The sequence below is a fragment of the Cervus elaphus genome, chromosome 30 (genome assembly GCF_910594005.1).
Source record: "Cervus elaphus chromosome 30, mCerEla1.1, whole genome shotgun sequence".
Lineage (NCBI taxonomy): Eukaryota > Metazoa > Chordata > Mammalia > Artiodactyla > Cervidae > Cervus > Cervus elaphus.
Window position 1 is genome coordinate 3488925 of NC_057844.1, and position 23046 is coordinate 3511970.

At 36.9% G+C, this 23046-nt stretch overlaps 1 protein-coding gene across 2 annotated transcripts in view; it reads right to left on the minus strand.

The window, feature by feature from the left end:
- Positions 1-635: 635 nt before the first annotated feature.
- Positions 636-23046, minus strand: part of TDRD3 (tudor domain containing 3) — a 204196-nt gene continuing 181785 nt past the window's right edge. For both annotated transcript variants that reach the window (XM_043892527.1, XM_043892526.1), the window contains 2 exons: positions 8094-8219; positions 636-892 (listed from right to left, as the gene is read on the minus strand). In XM_043892527.1, coding sequence (XP_043748462.1) covers positions 8103-8219 — 117 coding nt within the window. In that variant the 3' untranslated portion in view covers positions 636-892; positions 8094-8102. The remainder of the gene's footprint in view (positions 893-8093; positions 8220-23046) is intronic.

Genomic DNA, 23046 nt, shown 5'->3' on the forward strand with positions numbered 1-23046 from the left:
TGCAGCCTAAGAGGGAAAGCTTGTTTTCTCTTCTGAGTGCACTTCTGGAAGGGACCCCATTCCTGCACTGAACAGCTCAGGAAGTCGTAGCCGTCCTGGGGTCATACGGAGCTGAAGAATGAAGCTTATGTCACAGAAAGCAGAAATGAGATGAAAAGAATAAGGATCAGGATCTTTCATGACAACTCTGAGTCACTGAATTAAACCAACGGAAACTTAATGCGCTTCTGGTAAGTGAAATAAGCCAGCACTTTAGTGTTTAACCAGTTTGAGCTGGGTTTTCTGTAATCTGCAACCAGATGCATCTTAAAAGATCCACTACACATTTTATAAGGAAGGGAATGTCTGTTTTTTGATTGAATTACATTAATAGAGTGCTAAAACAACATATCCAAGTTTTGCATATTTTTTTGCTGTCATATTTAGCAGTGTTAACATACTAAGAACTGCTATTTGGCTTCAGGTTATTTTGTTAAGAAATGTGGCAAACTGTGTCAGTCAGTTTATTCTGTAATTACAGTGGGGCTTCAGTATGCTGTAATTGCCATTCTACACAAGGCAATTAGTATGGGGTTAATACCAGATGAACAAGAAAAATAACATTCAGCAAATAAAACATATAGCAAAACAATGTATTTAATAGTGCATTGGTTTTATTGATGGCAGAAGAAAAAATTCTTCCACTTGTAAAAGTTATTTGCTTTATTTAACTTTGTATTTTTTTCCCCATTCTTTATGTGGGTTGAATTTTTTTCCCCTAAAATCTGCCTTTTAGTTCTCCAAATAATAATATCCATCATGTCTGCATCTTACTCCGAAGGGAAAGCAGGAGGTCTATCAACAGGTTCTGACCAGGATGGTTCAGTCAACAGCTCCTTTCTTCATAAAGACTCTATTTAAGAAGAGAAGAAGAGAGTGAAATTGGCACCTCAACTTGGCTTCCTCATACATACAGTGCTGAAACTTACCTGTAACTGTGAAGTGTTTATACAAGTATCAATAGATCACAGCAGAGAAAACTGGACACTGCTAATTTATAAACATAAACATAATCTATAAATCAGTACGTAAACAACAAGCAAAGTCTTTAAAAATAATTTTTCCTTCTAGAAATTTTTAAAGTACATCTCTGTCACTGTTAGTTCCTTTATTGCTAGCACGTTGCTTCAGGAATCTGGATTAACTGAGAAGAGTTTAACAGAGGGTGACCTAAAAAAGATGCAGTCTGCCACTGAATCGCATCTACCCCCACCCTGCCCACCTCCACTTCCCCTATGAACCCCTCTGAGCTGGTTCAGTCTCACAGGTAATTCACCTACGCCTGTTGCCTCCCGTCAGCTCCCCACCTTATCAGACACCACTCTAGCAGAAACGCTCTGGGTAGTGACAACAGAAAAGGCTGAGTGAGGTGGTGAGAGAAGCCCTGTTTGCTCCAATCCTGTTTCAGCCTCATGAATGAAAGAAACTGGGTGGGCCGGGACAGGAAGCATTCCCATGGCTGCATGCAAACAGCTCAAAAATCCTCTGAGGTAAACAGTCTCCTGATTAGAAAATAGAGATTTGGGTACTATTATCCTCACATGATGCCTATCCTGCTGGCTTCATGGGGTTCTATAACATCTATCTTTATAGTGATCACTTCCCTGACCTTGATTTGAAAAAATTTGCAAAAGGATGCTGGTCTAGACTGTCCAAAAAAAAAAAAAAAAAAACAAACACACAGAAAGCCATCTAAAAATACATCTTTTACTAGCTAAAAATGGTGTTAAAACCTGGACCTTAGAAAATAAACAAGGTCATGATATTTATATAGTAATGCATGCTTAGCTATTGGTTTCAAAGGGGCTTCCCTGGTGGCTCAGCACTAAAGAATCCACCTGCAATGCAGGAGACATGGGTTCAATCCCTGGGTCAGGAAGATCCCATGCAGAGGGAAGTGGCAACCAACTCCAGAATCTCATGGACAGAGGTGCCTCGAGGGCTACAGTCTATGGGGTCACAAAAGAGTCGGACGACTAAACAACTATGCTTAGTGATCAGTTTCAAGGTTTTGGTTAATATGTAAAACTATGAAGACTATTCTTTCATCAAAGGAACCAGAAGTGAAATTAAAAGTGAGTCACCATTTACTAAACCACTCTACATACTGAGCCTTAACCTCCATGGCAGTAAGGAACCTCCTCTGATGTGTCAAACAAAGTCTACACAGGTCTGCCATTTCTCTCTTTTCACAGTGGAACTCGAAGCTGTAACCACTCTTCAGCTAGACCAATGCAATAGCTTCCTAGATTCTTTCCCTTCTGGCGCTTAATCCACCCTATATTCAACAGCAGTATTTCTTAAGCTTAATTTTGATCATATCATTCTTATTTAGAAGTTCATGATAGCACTGAACACATCAAGGTCAAACTCTCCATGAGTCTAAAGTGATACTCTTCTGCCACCACCAGCAACGCTGTTTTGGTTCACGCACTCTCTTGTAGCCACTGCCTCTTCCCTTCTTCAAATCTTCCTCAGCTTTTAGATTATCTTCAGAGGTCTCTACCCCACCATGAAAGTGAAGCTTTAAAATTCATCTATAAAACTAAATCAGTTCAGTTCAGTTGCTCAGTTGTGTCCAACTCTTTTGCCACCCCATGGACTGCAGCATGCCAGGCCTCCCTGTCCATCACCAACTCCCAGAGTTTACCCAAACTCATGTCCATCAAGTAAGTGATGCCATCTAACCATCTCATCCTCTGTCATCCCCTTCTCCTCCCACCTTCAATCTTTCCCAGCATCAGGGTCTTTTCAAATGAGTCAGCTCTTTGCACCAGGTGGCCAAAGTATTGCAAAAGAAAACTAAACCAACTCTACTTAAAAAAAAAAATCTATAAGCCCTGCCCCTACTAACTGGTATCTAATTTCTAAGCACCAATCATGTCAGAAACCTTTTCAAATGCACATAGATTAGTCCCTCTCACTGGTTAAAGAACTATGGACACCTTATCCATAACTGCTCTTACTTCTAAGTTGTCTGTAATAATGACAAGTCCAGATAATAGAGGTTTGGGCCCTCTCCTCCCTCAGGGCTTGTATCTAACTTGTCATCACTTTTTCTCAGACCTAGGCCTATTTCCCATATTGCTCTCTTGAGACCTCCTCCTCTCACTGAGTCTTAACTCACAGGTTATCTCGTGCTTTTGCTAATCACTGATATTGTCAGTACCAGGCTCAAACAGAATCCAACTCCCTTTCCACCTCTGGGGAAGTATGTGAATGTGTTGGGGGTGGGGGCTGGTGTAGAAGACTTGTAAAAAAACTCCTTAGGACAACCGAAGAATATGTAAATTACACATAAACAACTTTATCAAAATATACTGACTTAAAAAACATTTACTGAGCAGCTACTATGTCATTCATCATTTGGCAAAGTTCTCAAAACATAAAAAGAAAAACAACTATGAACTTAAAAAAAAAAAGTGATAAAAAGTTCATGTTTATATTTGCTGGAAGTCCAGTCAAATGGTTGGATACAATATATATCTTGTTTTTAAATGGTTAAGTTAAATGGAAACTAGGAATGAGGAAATAATAAAGTATCTTTTCACTGCAGAAGAAAATAATATATTCAGTTGTGTGACAAAAGCAAAAAGTATAATCCTTGTCACTGAACTTCCCATTCAAAGAGAGTATACTTAATTCTACTTCATAATCTTTTACAACATATGTCTGAACAAAGTGCAACATGAAAACTGACATTACCACATGTAAATATAGCCAATGGGAATCTGCTGTGTGTCTCAGGGAACTCAAACAGGGGCTTTGTATCAACCTAGAGGGGTGGGATGGGGAGGGAGATGGGAGGGGGGTTCAAAAGGGAGGGGATGTATGTATACCTATGGCCAATACATGCTGAGGTTTGACAGAAAACAACAAAATTCTGTAAAGTAATTATCCTTCAATAAAGAAAAATAAATTAAAAAAAATGAATGAATAAAGTTTTTCAACTAAGATCACATGTGTCCTGCTTAATTAATTAATTTTTAGGATACATTTTGCACTAAGGTTTTTTTAGTGATATCATTATGAGACTGTTCTCTGCCAAAATTAACTTTCTTACTGTGAGGACTTTCCATGTCAACAGTACAATCCAAAACAAGCATCTGGGAAAGATTGGAGTTTTAACTCAGGGTACATAAAGAACCACTAAGATTGTAATGCTTTAGTTGACTAGGAACAGTCTGCATTGTATATTCTGATACAAATAAGCCATGATTACCACAGGGCTACCATTCATAATTTACTTTTAAGCAGTGTACTCTTTTTCAAAGGAAATTTTTGATGGAGCCCTAATGTAGAAAACATTAGGAAAAGGTAATGGAAAAGGTCAGTTTTCATGCCAATCCCAAAGAAAGGCAATGCCAAAGAATGCTCAAACTACCACACAATTGCACTCATGTCACACACTAATAAAGTAATGATTAAAATCCTCCAAACCAGGCTTCAACAGTATGTGAACTGTGAACTTCCAGATGTTCGAGCTGAATTTAGAAAAGGCAGAGGAACCAGAGATCAAATTGCCAACATTCATAGGATCATCAAAAAAGCAAGAGAGTTCCAGAAAAACATCTACTTCTGCTTTATTGACTATGTGAAAGCCTTTCACTGTGTGGACCACAACAAACTCTGGAAAATTCTTAAAGAGATGGGAATACCAGACCACCTGACCTGCCTCTTGAGAAATCTGTATGCAGGTCAGGAAGCAACAGTTAGAACTGGACATGGAACAATGACTGGTTCCAAATAGGAAAAGGAGTACGTCAAGGCTGTATATTGTCACCCTGCTTATTTCACTTATATGCAGAGTACATCATGAGAAATGCTGGGCTGGAGGAAGCACAAGCTGGAATCAAGACTGCAGGGAGAAATATCAATAACCTCAGATATGCAGATGACACCACCCTTATGGCAGAAAGTGAAGAGGAACTAAAGAGCCTCTTGATGAAAGTGAAAGAGGAAAGTAAAAAAGTTGGCTTAAAACTCAACATTTAGAAAACTAAGGTCATGGCATCTGGTCCCATCACTTCATAGATAATAGATGGGGAAACAGTGGAAACAGTGACATACTTTATTTTGGGGGGCTCCAAAATCACTGCAGATGATGACTGCAGCCATGAAATTAAAAGACGCTTGCTCCTTGGAAGAAAAGTTATGACCAACTTAGCATATTAAAAAGTAGAGACGTTATTTTGCCAATAAAGGTCCATCGAGTCAAAGCTATGGTTTTTCCAGTGGTCATGTATGGATGTGAGAGTTGGACTATAAAGAAAGCTGAGAGCTGAAGAATTGATGCTTTTGAACTGTGGTGTTGGAGAAGACTCTTGAGAGTCTCTTGGACTGCAAGGAGATCCAACCAGTCCATCCTAAGGGAGATCAGTCCTGAATATTCACTGGAAGGACTGATGCTAAAGCTGAAACTCCAGTAATCTGGCCACCTGATGGGAAGAGGTGACTCATTGGAAAAGATCCTGATGCTAGGAAAGATTGAAGGCAGGCGGAGAAGGGGATGACAGAGGATGAGATGGTTGGATGGCATTACTGACTCAGTGGACATGAGTTTGAGTAAACTCTGGGAGATGGTGATGGACAGGGAGGGCTGGCGTGCTACAGTCCATGGGGTCACAAAGAGTCTTGGCTGGAGTCTTGGACACGATTGAGCAACTGAACTGAACTGAACTGAATGTAGAAAACATGAAAGACACTAAAGAAGGGCCCAGAGGACTTAAGAGTTCTACCATCTGGCTGCACCCTTCCTCACTCTCACATCTCTCTACTCCGCCCTGCTTTCAACAGCCCCAGGCATCCTTGAAGTGTCCTGGAGTCCTGCATCTCCTGTCCTACAGCAATTGGGGGGAGGGTGTTGAAAACCTTTGGCCGCATTTTAAAACCTGTTTTAAACAGTTCAGAAGACACTGGAAAGCCAACAGGGAAGTCTCAGTTTTCATTTACCTTAAATAAGATTTAATTATAAGCACATTGAGCTTATTTTAAAAGTGGATGCTTGACTGTGCACAATGTAAAGTTGCTGAAGTCCTTACGTATACTTTGATTCTGCTTTGGTCAGTTCTCACACGCTACAGAAAAATGCCCAAAGTCAAGAAGCAGCTCTTCTGTGATACCATGGACACGTCTGTCTACTTGACAGTCTTTTAATAAGTGCAAAGAAAAACCAATAATAAAAGGGAAAAGGTCCTATCCTGGCTCACTGGGGTAAATCAGAAGTTAAACAGCATTAGGCTTCTGCTCCAGGCAAACTATTACATAAGGAGGAAAGGGTTAGAAAGTATAAGAAAACATTTCTTCACTTAGGATGACACAACTAATTTTGAACCAAAGAAAGAGCTTTGGGAAGCTGCAAAAGATCCTGGAACAATGGTGTCCAGAAATATAATGTGAGACATATGTGATTTTTAATTTTCTAGTAGCCACATTAAAAAGTAAAATTAAACAGGTGAAATTGATTGTAGTAACTTTTTATTTAGCCTAATCTATTAAAATATTATCATTCTGACATATAATCAATACAAGTTACTGAGTTTTTTTCAAACTAAGTCTTTGAAATATGGTATCCATTCTTTATTTACAGCACATCTCAATTCAGGCTAGCTGCATTTCCAGTGCTAAACAGTCTTGGCTGCTGTGAGGAACTGAGAGAGTCACTGAGTAGGGGACACACACAAGGTGGATAACAGCTTTGTCAGAATGAACAGCTGAAAGAAGGCATTGGGAACAATTTCTTAAAAATTCTCAGTAGTCTTGCTACTGAGAAGAGACTAAGAAAAAAGATATAAAGTCTAAAAGAGGGTATTTGATATATAGCAAAAGCTGTAATGTGAAAACTCTAAGTATTAAAAGAAATATTCAAAAGTCCTGGCATGAGGAAAAAATAGAAATGTTATCAAAGATGACAAAAGTATTCTTTCTAAGAACATACTAAGAAACAAGGTCTCTGTTCATCAAAATGAAATGCCTTAGATTGGTCCCATAATTTGCTGACTTCTTTGTTATATCTTCCTTCTTACTGAAGATGATTTTCAGATAGTAACCTTCTTTCTGAAACTCTAGGATGAAAGAATCTGGATCGATAGCATAAGGCTCCTAAATTACATCTCAATAAGCAGTAAGGTTGTCTTCACTGAATTCCTAAAGATATATATGAAACACCTTCTCTTTCTTAAAAAGGATGGAAATTAATTAAACAACAAAAAATAAACTCAGTTATCTAGGTTGATAATTATCTGGTTCTTTGTTTTCTTTTATCTTTTTCCTGCTTTCAAACCTATAGTCATTTCACTGATTGTCATCACCTTCAATAGAAAAGAGTAGGTATAGAGAAAAAAGGGGATTAAGGATAGCGTTTGTGGGGAAAGGTCTGGAGGAAAAGTAGTTTGTAACTGTGGTATTATCTTAAATACTTTATAACTGAAAGTAGTTTTAAAATATCAGTTTTCTTCTATTACAGACAAACCTCAAGATATTGAGGGTTTGGTTCCAGACTACCACAATAAAGTGAATATTGTACCAAAGCAAGTCACACTAAGTTTTTGGTTTCCCAGTGCATATAAAAGTTTTATTCACACTAAACTGCTGTCTACTGAGTGTGCAATAGCATTATGTCTAAGAACCAATGTACATACCTTAATTAAAAATACTTTATTGTTAAAAACTATTAACCATCATCTGAACCTTCAGTGAATCATACTCATTTTGCAATACTAACATCAAAGATGACTGATCACAGATCACCATAACAAATATAACAATGATGAAGTTTGAAATATTGTAAGGATTATCAAAATGTGACACAAAGACAGAAAGAAAGGGAGCAAATGCTGTTAGAAAAAATGGCACTGGTAGACTTCCCTGACACTGTGTTGCCAGAAACTTCCAATTTGTAAAAAATGCAAATATCTGTGAAGTGTAATCAGGAGAAGCACAATAAAATGAAGCATGACAGTATGTTATCATGAAATATTAATAACTGTGCTTATATATTTAACACAAATAGCATCTTTCTGTAAGTGGAAAGCTTCTCACAACGTCAAGTGTACCTTGTCGCATTAGTTCCGAGCTCGGGGAGGCTGGTAGAACTGCTGAGTTGGTCGAGTGGATCGTCTTGGCTGGCCGTCACCTCCTCTACGGAACTCAAGAGTCTGGTCATAGGTGCCTTCTTCCTCCTGTTTGCAAAGAGTAGTGATTTAACATGTTCAAAACAGTTCCATGTTTCCTACATTAAATACATTTTACGGTCTCCATTTTGCTATACCCTATTAAGCTGCCCTGGGATTTACATTTGTCAACTTTTATAATAAAGGGCGGCAGGGGAAAGAGGAAAAAGAAGGCAAGGACACTGTAAAAACTTTTGGTTGTTGTTAATAGAAGAATGAAATTTATAGTGGTAACATCAGAATCAAATTTAATCTAGAAAAGGAAACTATTTCCACATAATATTATGGTTATCTCCTCAAATGACTTGACATGATGTGGTGAAAACACAGAAAAGCAACATTATAACACAATTTTAATTGAATATTTGGGCTTCTGGGCATTTATCATGGAAGGGGATTTTGGCAAGATATGGAAAAGGGATTGAGGAGCCAGAGAACATTCACCAGCTGTTAGTCTTCATCTGATGAAAGGTTCAACATCATTAAGAACCTTATATCTAGAGACAGGAAAAAATAATGGATTGGAATGAAGAGAGAAATATAATTTATGTAGAAAGAAAGCGTCATGTGAGACATAGCAATCACCACAATAAGACACAAACTGTTTTCTTCTCCTCTTCTTTCTTACTAAGGGTAGAGAACTAGCAGCTCAAGGAATAGCATGGATAAATAAAGATAGGCAAAATAAACAGCAGAAGCAGTAAAGTTAATTACAATATTTGAAAAGGACTTAGCAGCGACAGAAATGTAGCCAAAAGTCACACTGGTTTCTTACTGAGTGCTGCCACCCTGTTATTTTAGTGTTTTAAATTAATGCAACTATAAAGTATGTTCCTTTTGGAGAGAGACAGAAAAAATGGCTCTCTGAATTATCTGAGCACAATAATTTGCATGATTTAGGAAATTTATGCTATTACTTCCTCCTCCTCCTTACTTTATCACTGAATCGTCCATCCCCAAGGATAACTTGCCTTTGACGCTAAAACCAAATGGAGTTACATGAAAGACTGAGTTCTATTCTTTAATTTTTACAGATCAAACTATTGTAATTTTACTTGATGCAAGTAGGAAGATGCTAAGATAATTTGACCAAATCCTATTATTTATAAATGATATTTAATATTTGGCATGAACAAATCCCTCATTAATAGGCATTCTCCACAGTATTCTTAAGAACCATTTTTCCATTTTATATATAGGACACTGAAGTCCTGGAAAGCTTTGTAATTTTGCCCTAATATTTCAAAGGTAAATCTGAGTTTTGATTCAGACACGGCTACTTTAAGTCTTGGTCTGCACGTAAAAGAAATAAACCAAGAGCCAAAAATTAATGATCACCCTTAAGGCGCTATCATCATCTAAATAAGAGAATAAATAAATCTGACAATATATCTGGCATAACTAACTCAATAACAACATTTTACAGACAAACTTCCAGATTAGTTTTCCATCCTCTATGCCCCTTTCATTAATAATCAACCTCAAAATGGCTAGAAGCATTAGATAAACATTTATAATTTAGTAAAGCAATTAAAATACAGTTAGGAAAATTAAAGTGTTCATGGGAGAATTATTTTTTATTAATATGGTCACTGCTCTGAATGATTATTTTCAAATATTATAGCTAAATTTGAAAAGAAACTATTTATTTTTATGACATATGACATGTGAAGCTCTGCATACTAACTGAGAAGGATGAAAATATATTTGCTGCTGTAGAAGGTAAAGTAATTGTTTCAGGAATTAGAATGGAATATTATTATTCTCCACATCCAGAACTGTAGAACTGGTTAGGTCTAAAAATGTATATAGTTTATCAGTAAAATACAGTGCTAAAGGTAGGACACTACATTTGCAGAGTGAGCCAGATTTATGTAATAAATATGGCGCTGCTATTTGAAAAACTGTCTCTATTGTTTAAAAGATTCTCAGACTATACTAGCCAGAGTCAATTAAATGATTTTATAGAGATGGCCAACCATGGGATTTCTTTCATATTATTTGATGTCTTCACAATCATTTTATATAAAAAGGAAGCAAAAAATAAACTAGATTCTGATAGCTTGGTTCTCAGTTTTCATCAAAGGCACAATCTTGCTTTTATAACTTTTAAATATTCCTCCCACAGAGCAGTTGGGGAAAACCTGGTTACCCACAAAAATCACTTCATATAGTCTAGAGCTAGTAATTTTTAGCACTTAATGAGCAATTGTTTCCATATAACACACAGATAAATTTAATAGATCAGTTTCTTTGGATGAAATTTATAACTTTATCTTCTTTTATTTTAGTTTCACTAGTCTGTACAGCTTTAAAACTAAAAAAAAAAATTTAATTTCATAGTTCATGAATATTTGAAAAAAAAATCTGACACTGTTTTGAGCTGGTACATTCTTGGAAAGCTATCTGGTCTGTCCCCCTAGACTTGACAGACATGAAAATCTCAAAACTCAGAGAGGTGATTCTGCCAAGTCACAGAGCTCACTAGAGGAAGAGCCCAGAGCAGGACCATTTTATTTCTGACTCAGACAAGGTCTTTAAAAGACTGGCGACAATTTTCATAAAAATTGTCATCCTCACTGAAGCTTTTGAGATTTAGAGCCATTTTATTGGGGCTCACATTTTTGCTCACCTGAGCCATGCTATCAGATTTACCTGGTCTTAAAATATTTAATATTCAAAATGTACCCTCTTCTTATGCCAATATTTAAACTGCTAAAGATTACTCCTTTTAATGAAAAGATACATAATGCAATAGTCATTGTGACACCAACATGAATGAACTGATATTCTGAAAGGAAAAAAAGAGTCAGAGCACCAATGCAAAAATGAGATACACAACTTCACCTATAAAACATGCTTGATGGGTCACAACTACATCCTTCCTGTGTATCATTTTTAGTCTTTTACTAGCACAAACTACATCTCAAGTGAGAATATAGGCAAATACATTATTTCCTCGTTTATAAATGAGCTGGGTTAGAAAAGTTCGTTATAAATCAGTTACTTGGAACCTGGAACATACTTCAGTAGGCGATGTGAAACACAAGTAAATACAGGTCAGGTTCTCTGTGCCACAAATTAAGGTCTGTGCAGCTAAGCATATAAACCAGTATTCTCCAGAAGGTGGTGGTCCTGAACTCTCAGATCTCGACTGGCAGTGATTACCCTACTCCACCAGGGGAGTGGGGGTGGGAAGCCAATGTCTAGAAACACTTTTGGTTGCTGTACCTGAGGGGCGCTAATGGCAGTTAGAGGCTCTAGAGGCATTTTTGGTTGTTACAAGCTGAAAGGGTAGGGCTGGGGGAGCTGTTACTAGGTCTAATAGGTAGAGGCTATTCTAAATACCCTGTAATGCATGGGACAGCCCATGCAACAAAGAATCCACCAGTCCTAACATCAACAGTTGAGAAACCCTGGGCTAGGCAAAGAAGGAGGAAACTTCCTACTCCTAAGTGCCAGGGTAGCCTGGAAAATAACTATGAAACTCAGGAAGTTTGGGTTTGCCACCCTTTCCCTTTTTCTTTTTGATATTTCTTCTGCCTCTGTCTCTAATGCCTAAAAGCTGCCCTTATGGAACTTCTGTGATGAGAGCTCTATTTGCTGACAATACTTTGTTTTCTTTTGCTTCAGCAACATGTTCATATTAACTTACTGAATTGCCTTATCTTAGATTACCATTTATTCAGCATTTTCACACAGCCATGACTTTATTATGAGAAAATGATTCTTGATTAATGGTGGGGGTAAGGAACAGGGATAGCAATTCTCTTCACAAAAAAAAACTTAACTAATAGTCACCTCTAATAGCTATTTTGTGTGTAATTTAATAAAAAATTTTCTAGTCTGTTCATTTTAACAATTTGTACAGCATTCACAAAAACACAAGTCAGCTTATGAAATATATACCAGGTAGCCTCAAAAATAATCCCTGGACTCTGAGCATCTTGAACACTGAAATATTTTTTTCTTTAATAAGAAATTTATTTTAAAAATATATAGACATTTGGTTTTGTCTTTCGAACTGAAATATTAATAAGTACATGTCTCCTTGAGTGATTCACATATGAACTACTTTATGAATTTCTAGACTACCTTTACCTGTCTAGTTAGCTTATGTAGTTAGTTTTTAGAAACTAATTTCAATAAAAAACCTAATCAAACAGTAATTTTAAAGACAAACCTGCTTTCCCAAAACATCACGTAATAAAGGCAAAATTAAAAGAGACAGTAAAAAGATCACTGGTTGCCAAGGGTTGTGGGGATGGAGGGATGAATACACACAGCACAGATTTTCTGGGCAGTGAAACTATTCTTTATGATAATGTGATGGTAGATACAAGTCACTATACATTTGTGCAAACCCATACAGTGTACACCATGAATGAATCCCAAGGTAAACTAAAGACTCTGGAAACTATTGAGTCAATGTAGGTCTATCAGTTGTACCAAATGTACTCCTCTAGTGGGGGATGTTGATAACTGGGAAAGGCAAAGCATGTGTGGAGATGAAAAATATATGGCAAATCCTGTACCTTCTCACAGTTGTGTTGGGAGTCTAAAACTCCTCTAAAAAATAAAGTCTTTAAAATTTAAAAAAAAAAAAAAAGCTTTAAAGTAGGCCGCCTCAGTGGGATACTTTGTGACTCATACATAGCTGATGTGGTAGATCCTTAATATTTGATGAAATATTTGTTGACCTGCCTTATTAAAACAGCTCATCTAAATCCATTCAGACTCTTCCTGTGGTTATCAGTAACTAGAATATGAGAATTAAATTTCTTTCATCCTTGGGATGCCATGAGGATTAATTAATGTATGAAAATCACTTTGAAGATTACTGAGCTTTCTGAATTGGCTCAAGGTTGTGTTTAATTTTGACTATACCTTGGGTATTCATAACATTTCTTCTTGGTTTCCACTGGAAAATTTTGACCTTTGATTTTACTTTTTAGTCCTAGTATTTAAATAAAGTACTTCTGCCCCATTCAAAAACAAAAACAAAAAAATCACGTAATGGATTCCAAAAGTAGAACTTAAACTATTTTAAGTAATCTATTTTAGATCAATTATACTAATATTCTATTAGAGTAACTTAAAATTGAATAGTGACTAAAGATTATGGATAACAGTTGTGCCTACAGAAGCCTTATATCATCATTTACAATGACCCTTATTTACCAATTATTCTTGTTTAAAAAATATATTCCAATTCAATATTTATAACTCCAGCACAAAATAAACTGGGTCTGTAGTAGTCTGGAACCACAGACTACAAAACAGAGAGTTTATGTAAAGGACAGTTAGTCCAAATAACTAAGGAGCTATTATTTGCTCAAATAATTAGCATAACCTGATTAGATAACCTGAGTTAAAATGTGGGTCTTCTGATTTATAGTCCTGCAATGAGGGCAAGAAACACAGACAGCCAATGTCAGAATTGGAAGAGGATTTAGGGATAATCTAGTTGAGCAGATTTAAATTTTAAAAACTGCCATTTTTTGCCATCATCATTTCTGGGGTAAATAGGGCACTCTACTTTCAAGTGAAATTTCATATGAATTCCAAAAAGATTGATGGATCAGGTTACAGTAGGTCTTTTAAAACATGTATGCAAGCAGTATCTCCCTGGCTTTCTCTTCTTTAGTCCTTTCAAGTTCTGTAAAACTAAAGCACAAAAACTAAAAACCCAACTTCACCTTCTGTTGTACACTAGGTTGAACAACTTGATTAGTATAAGAAAATGAGCTAGTGAAAGAAAAGGAAGGGGAACATCAGTCTCCGACTCACTTCAGAGTCCTTAGGATGTTATCACAGAGAAAATCTAAATGTCCATGAATCAAATTTCTCATTTGACAATACAAACTCACCTTCTATACCTAAATGGAAAAAAACAATCTCAGTCTTCATTATATAAAAGCAAAATAAGCAAATTTTATAATAAACTAATTTATTTGTTTTTGAAGCTTTGAGTGAAATAAGAAAACATTTTAGAATAAAGTATAATGCAGAATCATAAATCTCTTTTTCCCTCAGAGCAGTTCTAAGATCACCTCTTTAACATACCATGTCCAGTAATAATTTATTTTAACCAAACATTTCATGGCAGGAAAAAAAAGCACACTCATTCAAACAAAACCCAAAATCTGATTCAAAGCCTAGTTAACTAACCAACTGGTCTTAGATACATGGCTGACATAATATAATGTTTTCATTCCTATATCATGTAGAATTTCAGGATAACGCCAAGACATTTCACTGTGTTCTGACATTCTCTTTTTAGAAACGAGTATATTCTCTAAAGATACATAAGAATTATATAAGAACTATTGATGATTCTATTAGATATCAGGAAATCATCTGATTATTTAGCTTAAGGGTTTTATTCTATATTCTGCCAACTAAAGTACTACCTAAATAAGGCAATTAAATTTCAACATGGAAGAAAACTGGATGTTTAAATGATAATAGAAAGATCCTCTGGAGGAGAAAACGGCAACCCACTCCAATATTTTTGCCTAGCGCATTCTATGGACAGAGGAGCCTGGCGGGCTACAGTCCGTGAGGTCGCAAAGAGTTGGACATGATTGTGCATACATGCATGCAAAGCAAGTATAATACTAATCACTATTGTTTTTCTTCTAACATCATTAAGATCTTCTACCTTTTAATACAAAGTAGACAAGCTATTTCTGGCTGCTTACACACTCAAGAAAATGCAACTCAATATCAGAAGGCTGCATCCATATTTCAACTAGGAGAATATAGTACCAAAAAGAGAGGAGGAAACATGTTACCCCTTAGCAAACTTCAAGTTCGATACAGAAATATAGATACTCTTCCATTCAAAAATACATCCAATTTTATTTAAAACTTGGAATAGAAAAAGGGGAATGAATGATTGTTCTACTATATGCCTGGCATTTTATCTCATTTTATCCTTGCAACAATGCTTTGAAATACTTAATCCCATCTGAAGCTCCAATACTTTGGCCACCTGATGCAAAGAGCTAACTCATTGGAAAAGACCCTGGTGCTGGGAAAGATTGAAGGCGGGAGAAGAAGGGGACGACAGAGGACAAGGTGGTTGGATGGCATCAACAATTCAATGGACATGAGTTTGAGCAAACGCCAGGAGATGGTGAAGGACATGGAAGCCTGGCATGCTGCAGTCCATGGGGTCACAAAGAGTCAGACACGACTTAGCAACTGAACAACAACAATCTCTCTACAGATGAAAACACTAAGGCTTAGAAGTAACTTACCCAAAGTCACGTAAGTGGCCATGCTTCAGTAAGATCCCTGGGCTGTCTGCTGCAAAGCTCTTGCCACGGCATCACATAGTGTTTGTTTTACACTGCTTCATATAGTTTTGCTTATTTTTTCCTAATAGCTAGCTTAAGATTAATTTAAAATAAATAGATGGCTTCTGCCCTTAGGCTAGTATAAACATCACTTAATGGCCAGCATTTTTGTTAAAATGCTATAGTGAAATCCAAAGAATGAATATATAATTGGTATAAATGTATACCTCTCTCCGGAGAAGGCAATGGCACCCCACTCCAGTACTCTTGCCTGGAAAATCCCAGAGAAGCCTGGTGGGCTGCAGTCCATGGGGTCGCTAAGAGTCAGACACAACTGAGCAACTTCACTTTCACTTTTCACTTTCATGCATTGGAGAAGGAAATGGCAACCTACTCCAGTGTTCTTGCCTGGAGAATCCCAGGGATGGGGGAGCCTGGTGGGCTGCCATCTATGGGGTCGCATAGAGTCAGACATGACTGAAGCGACTTAGCAGCAGCAGCAGCAGTATACCTCTCTCCAATGCATTTCCTCTTCTAAAGCTAAAGGTTAAATAGACTCCAAAAGCTTGTCCAGAAGTCAGGGTAGGAAGCCTATTTCTGCTTCAAAAGATGCCCATCTATCCAGATTTCCTTAAGAGATACTTTAACTTTGGCTTTGGTATTTAAGACCTCAGGCTTTTAGGTCAGATCTGAGTTTAGACTCCAGCACCTATATTACTCTATTTCTCTATATCTCAGTTTTCCCACACAGACAACAGTAATCAACTTACAGGTTTACAAGGAGAATTACATGATATAATACCTATAAAGAGTTTAGCAAGTAAACCATCTATGTTATCTATTATTTGGAATTAAGTAATTCATTGACAATTATATATACATGCCCACTTCAATTAAACAATCAAGACACAGATTTTGCTAAAAATCAGAAAGATTTTTGTAAAAGTATTTCTAAAATTGCTTTGGTCAGATAAGGGAAGTGAAGTCATTGTAGAAAATGAAAGTGCCAATGCAGGGAGACTCCTGTCACCTGCCTGCGTTTCATTTCTTCAGAGATTTACAAAATATCTATAGTAGTGTTTTCACAGTATAAATCATTCCATTGTTAACTGTGTTTTTTCTTTTAGGAAGAGGTCTTTTTCTTTCTTAATTATAGATTAAAAGGGCAAACAGAACAAAGAGAAGGAGGAAATTAGCAAAGACACATTGCTAAAAATGATCAATTAAAAGTTAAAGACACTATTCACATAAAATATGAGTGCTTTAAAAAAAGCTAGAAATAAACTAACATGATTAACTTCTTTGAACATCTTGCCTTAAATATCAATACCATATCCTTAAAATTTTATCAAATGCCATAAAAAGAAACCAGTTAGAACACTATTTAAAAAGTAGAAGTATAGCAATGATGATTAATAATGAAAAATGCCTATTTCTGGTGATATGTTTTCAAGACAATGCCTATAAATTATTCTTGCAAAAGTAAGTCCTTTTCCAAATATGCTAATTGAGCAAATATGTTTTAGAATATTTTATAGTTAAAACTTATGAGCACTAATCACAAATGGTTAATCATTTCAGTCCCTCAGAATTTATCATTTTTACATCTTAAAGTGGCAGCTAATATAACATACTTTAAGAATGGATTAACTGATTCTTTTTCTACAGTAATTAATTGATAGTGTCAGTCGCTCAGTCATGTCCAACTCTTTGTGAGCCCATGGACTGTAGCCTCCCAGGCTCCTCTGTCCATGGAGTTCTCCAGGCAAAAATACTGGAGTGGATTGCCATGCCCTTCTCCAGGGGATCACCCCAATCGAGGGATCAAATCTGGGTCTCCTGGATTGCAGGCATATCCTTTATCATCTGAACTAGCAGAGAAGCCTGTAATTACTACATCATAATGCCAGACTCCCTTTTATCCCACAGCAGTCAGCCCAGTACCTTCTAGGTAACTGACTACTCAAGACAAAAAGTTATGGTGTGCTTCAATGACCTGTAATACAGACTAAAGAAACAGAAATAGGGGAAAAAAATCTCCATGTCAAATTGATAAAATACAGGCCAGATCTTTGCCATTAAAAAATATTGTGTTGGAGTAGGAAAGGAAGATGATTTGACATGCTTTATGTGTGGAAAAAAGTTGCAATACCAAACAGTATAAAAATAAAATCATTTGCCAGTGCTTTCACCCTCTAAGTGAAAGTTACGGAATGTAAGATTGATAGGAAAAGAATAAAAAATTTGAAACTTACACCAGTTATCTGTAAGATTACAAAGTAACAAACATCATGTTTACATTTAAATCCATACATACCCAGCAACCCATATTAACAATATTTACATAACGAACTAAAATTACTTTTTTTCAGTGAGCATAAAGATAACAGATGCTTAAGAGTCCTTACCAGTTATCAGGCTAGTTAATAAAAGCCATAGCTTTAGCAATGTGAGGTGCCCCAGGAGTCAATGAGCTCATCTTTGAGGTACAAAATTCATCCCCTCATATCACACGCAGATGGTGAGATGGTCCTGTCTCCTTCAAACAGCTGGTGAAGGATGCTCAGGCATTCTCAAACAGCCTGTTTCCTTCTCTAGAAAGTATAAACTACCTGGGCTTTCTAGTTAAGTCTATTTCCTTTGCTGCATGAAAGATTTAAAATTATTTTAAAACAAGTACTATACCTTTCTATTTTCTAAAATCAAAAGACTAAGTTCTTGGAATTATTTGTCAAATGCCATTATTTCCTGAATTTCCCATCATCTTGATCATCTTTATACATTTTAATATTTACTATTCTATATAACTTAGTATTCAGAATAATATTGCAAGTAAGGTCTGCTTGGAACATAATACTATTTCCCATGAAGAGCTAACTCCAAAAAATCATTAGTGCAATCTGACCCTGCTTCAATGTTTTTTGCGGCTACTTGATTACTGCTTGCTCATACTGCATTTGTCATCAAGCAAAATGTCTACAACCCACGCCCAGGTCTATTTCGTCATATATTTGAAGGGAACTATTTTCTTTAAATTTGACTGGAACTGAAGCCTATGCACTACTGAAAGATACTGCTTTGACCCAGTGTTATCACTGGTGTGTTCTGAATGACTATCTAATATTAAGTCCGTTTCTCTGAAAAGTTACCTTGGTAATTTGCCAGTGTTTCTTTTTCTTCCTTTACATAGTGGAAACTGGAGGACTACCACCTAAAAGGTACATGGGTGGCTAAAATACATTTTAAGCCTGAAACTAGATTCCAGTGAATTTTAGAAGCTAAAAAGAGAATCACATTACAAGATTAAGCTCTTTCTGGAATAGAAATGTGGGTTAAAGGAATAGGTTGGTTCTTTTTCTTTTAATACCCTTTGTAAAATATTTTCTAGCCCCTTGAGAGATACTAGCTGATACGTCTTCCGTATACATCTTTGCTTCACAATTTAAAATTTTCTAAATTTGTGAGAATTAAGACACATGACCCAGCAATCCCACTCCTGGGCATACACACTGAGGAAACCAGATCTGAAAGAGACACGTGTACCCCAATGTTCATTGCAGCACTGTTTATAATAGCCAGGACATGAAAGCAACCTAGATGCCCATCAGCAGACGAATAGATAAAGGAGCTATGGTACATATACACTATGGAATATTACTCAGCCATTAAAAAGAATTCATTTGAATCAGCTCTAATGAGATGGATGAAACTGAAGCCCATTATACAGAGTGAAGTAAGCCAGAAAGATAAACACCAATATAGTATACTAACGCATATATATGGAATTTAAAAGAACGGTAACGATACCCCTATATGCAAAACAGAAAAAGAGACACAGATGTACAGAACAGACTTTTGGACTCTGTGGGAGAAGGCGAGGGTGGGATGTTCTGAGAAAACAGCACTGAAACATGTATACTATCAAGGGTGAAACAGATCACCAGCCCAGGTTGGATGCATGAGACAAGTGCTCAGGGCTGGTGCACTGGGAAGACCCAGGGGGATGGGATGGAGAGGAAGGCCGGAGGGGGATCGGGATGGGGAACACATGTAAATCCATGGCTGATTCATGTCAATGTATGGCAAAAACCACTACAATAGTGTAAAGTAACTAGCCTCCACCTAATAAAAATAAATGAAAAAAAAAGACTGAATGAACTAAATGACTGAAAGATACTTTATCAAACTTTATTGAGTACAAACACTGCTATGATAAATTTTTGCATACATTATACAAAAACCTTCAAGTAGGTTCGTATCATTTATCTCCTTTTACAGGTAAAGCATAAATCATGTGCTACAATGTCAACCAGCCCAAAGATTTTACACAAGTTTCTTAATAGCTCTGAACTTGGATTTGTAGTTTTTCATGTGTGTAAAATGGGAATACTAAGAAAGCCTTCCTCAGTGATCAGTGCAAAGAAATAGAGGAAAACAACAGAATGGGAAAGACTAGAGATCGCTTCAAGAAAATTAGAGATACCAAGGGAACATTTCATGCAAAGTTGGGTTCAATAAAGGACAGAAATGGCAGGGACCTAACAGAAGCAGAAGATATTAAGAAGAGGTGGCAAGAATACACAGAAGAACTATACAAAAAAGATCTTCATGACCCAGATAATCACGATGGTGTGATCACTCACCTAGAGCCAGACATCCTGGAATGTGAAGTCAAGTGGGCCTTAGGAAGCATTACTACAAACAAAGCTAGTGGAGGTGATGGAATTCCAGTTGAGCTATTTCAAATCCTGAAAGATGATGCTGGAAAGTGCTGCACTCAATATGCCAGCAAATTTAGGAAACTCGGCAGTGGCCACAGGACTGGAAAAGGTCAGTTTTCATTCAATCCCAAAGAAAGGCAATTCCAAAGAATGCTCAAACTACCGCACAATTGCACTCATCTCACACGCTAGTAAAGTAATGCTCAAAATTCTCCAAGCTGGGCTTCAGCAATACGTGAACTGCGAACTTCCAGATGTTCAAGCTGGTTTTAGAAAAGGCAAAGGAACCAGAGATCAAATTGCCAACATCTGCTGGATCATCAAAAAAGCAAAAGAGTTCCAGAAAAATATCTATTTCTGCTTTATTGACTATGCCAAAGCCTTTGACTGTGTGGATCACAATAAACTGGAAAACTCTGAAAGAGATGGGAATACCAGACCACCTGACCTTCCTCTTGAGAAACCTGTATGCAGGTCAGGAAGCAACAGTTAGAACTGGACATGGAACAACAGTCCATGGTTGGACTGGTTCCAAATAGGAAAGGAGTCCATCAAGGCTGTATATTGTCACCCTGCTTATTTCACTTATATGCAGAGTACATCATGAGAAACACTGGGCTGGAAGAAGCACAGGCTGGAATCAAGATTACCGGGAGAAATATCAACAACCTCAGATATGCAGATGACACCACCCTTATGGCAGAAAGTGAAGAGGAACTAAAAAGCCTCTTGATGAAAGTGAAAGAGGAGAGTGAAAAAGTTGGCTTAAAGCTCCACATTCAGAAAACTAAGATCATGGCATCTGGTCCCATCACTTTATGGGAAATAGATGGGGAAACAGTGGAAACAGTGGCTGACTTTATTTTTTGGGCTCCAAAATCACTGCAGATGGTGATTGCAGCCATGAAATTAAGACACTTACTCCTTGGAAGGGAAGTTATGACCAACCTAGATAGCATATTAAAAAGCAGAGACACTACTTTGCTAACAAAGGTTCATCTAGTCAAAGCTATGGTTTTTCCAGTGGTCACGTATGGATGTAAGAGTTGGACTGTGAAGAAAGCTGAGCGCTGAAAAATTGATGGTTTTGAACTGTGGTGTTGGAGAAGACTCTTGAGAGTCCCTTGGACTGCAAGGAGATCCACCCAGTCCATCCTAAAGAAAATCAGTCCTGGGTGTTCATTGCAAGGACTGATGCTGAAGCTGAAACTCCAATACTTTGGCCACCTCATGCGAAGAGTTGATTCACTGGAAAAGACCTTGATGCTGGGAGGGATTGGGGGCAGGAGGAGACGGGGACGACAGAGGATGAGATGGCTGGATGGTATCACTGACTTGATGGACATGAGTTTGAGTTAACTCCGGGAGTTGGTGATGGACAGGGAGGCCTGGCGTGCTATGATTCATAGGGTCGCAAGGAGTCAGACACGACTGAGCGACTGAACTGAACTGATCTGAATAATTATATCATAGGGTCCCTGTAGTTATTAAATCAGCTAACACAAGTCTAGGCTTATATATAGTACCTGGTGTATAATTCCAATTATATGCAGGTTTCGTATAGAAGGGACTTCAATCTTCACATTCTCTTATCATTCATTCTATTTCATTAAGTTGGTAAAATAAGACATAATAACCTTGCTATAACTAAGTATAAATTACTCTTAGTGTGCTTGAATTTGTGAGCTTTTCCCCCTCATGTTAAGATTTCAAAATGTTCAGTAAATGAGAGTCAGCTTTTTTAAAAAGTCAGCTTTTTTTTAAAAAAAAGAAAAAAAAAGAAATCATTTTCCGTCCAAGCCTAGCTTCTTTTCTCAATCATTTTGGATGAACCATTATTTTGATTGTTGAAGAAAGAAAAAGGCATCACAAAGATATTTTCCAAGAATAATTCAGTGGCAAACATTTCCATGAACTTAGGTAAAGTAAAATTAGTCAGTATGTATCACCTGATTTAATTAAGGCTACTAAACATATCATGAAAGTGAAAAGTGTTAGTTGCTCAGTCGTATCTGACTTTTTGAGACCCCATGGATTGTAGCCCACTAGGCTCCTTTGTTCACGGAATTCTCCAGGCAAGAATACTGAAGTGGGTAGTCATTCCCTTCTCCAGGGGATCTTCCCGACCCAGGGATCAAACCCTAGTCTCCTGCATTGCAGGTGGATTCTACTGTCATAGCCCTGTTTTGCTATAATAATACTATTTCTAGGTTTATTGAAATTTGGAAACCATGTTTCTAGTCACATGTCATTTCACACCCGAAACATTTGAGATGTTCAACAGAGGCTAGGGGAACTGATAATATACCCTTGGAGGGTAATCTGCACATCATTAGACCCAAATTAAAAGCATAATAAATGTTTGTTTCTACCAAATATGAAAATATCCCTCTAGTTCAAGAATGAAGTTGTTTCTCCTCCTCTATTCAACCATGGCTGAAACAATGATGGTAAGAACAAATTAGGTAGGTATAAAGTCTCCACATTACAGAGTCAAAAGATCTTTTTGCATATTTTAAATACCAAGAAATAGATCAAAATCAAGTGCTGATACAAACAGACCAAATCAAGTGCTTTCCATCTTATTTACATTTTAAATATATCATAAGCAAAATTGATGTAGTATCACTTAGGTGCTTCAGTTCTTCCTGTAAAACACAAATTACCCATAAAGCTTAGTATGTACCTTCTGGAAAGCATTAAGGTAAAACAATCAAAAAATCCTAAATTTAAAATAATTTTTTTTAAAATGCTAAATTCATAAGATTATTTAAAGTGTACTCCTTTAGGCAACTTGAAACTCCTTCCCCT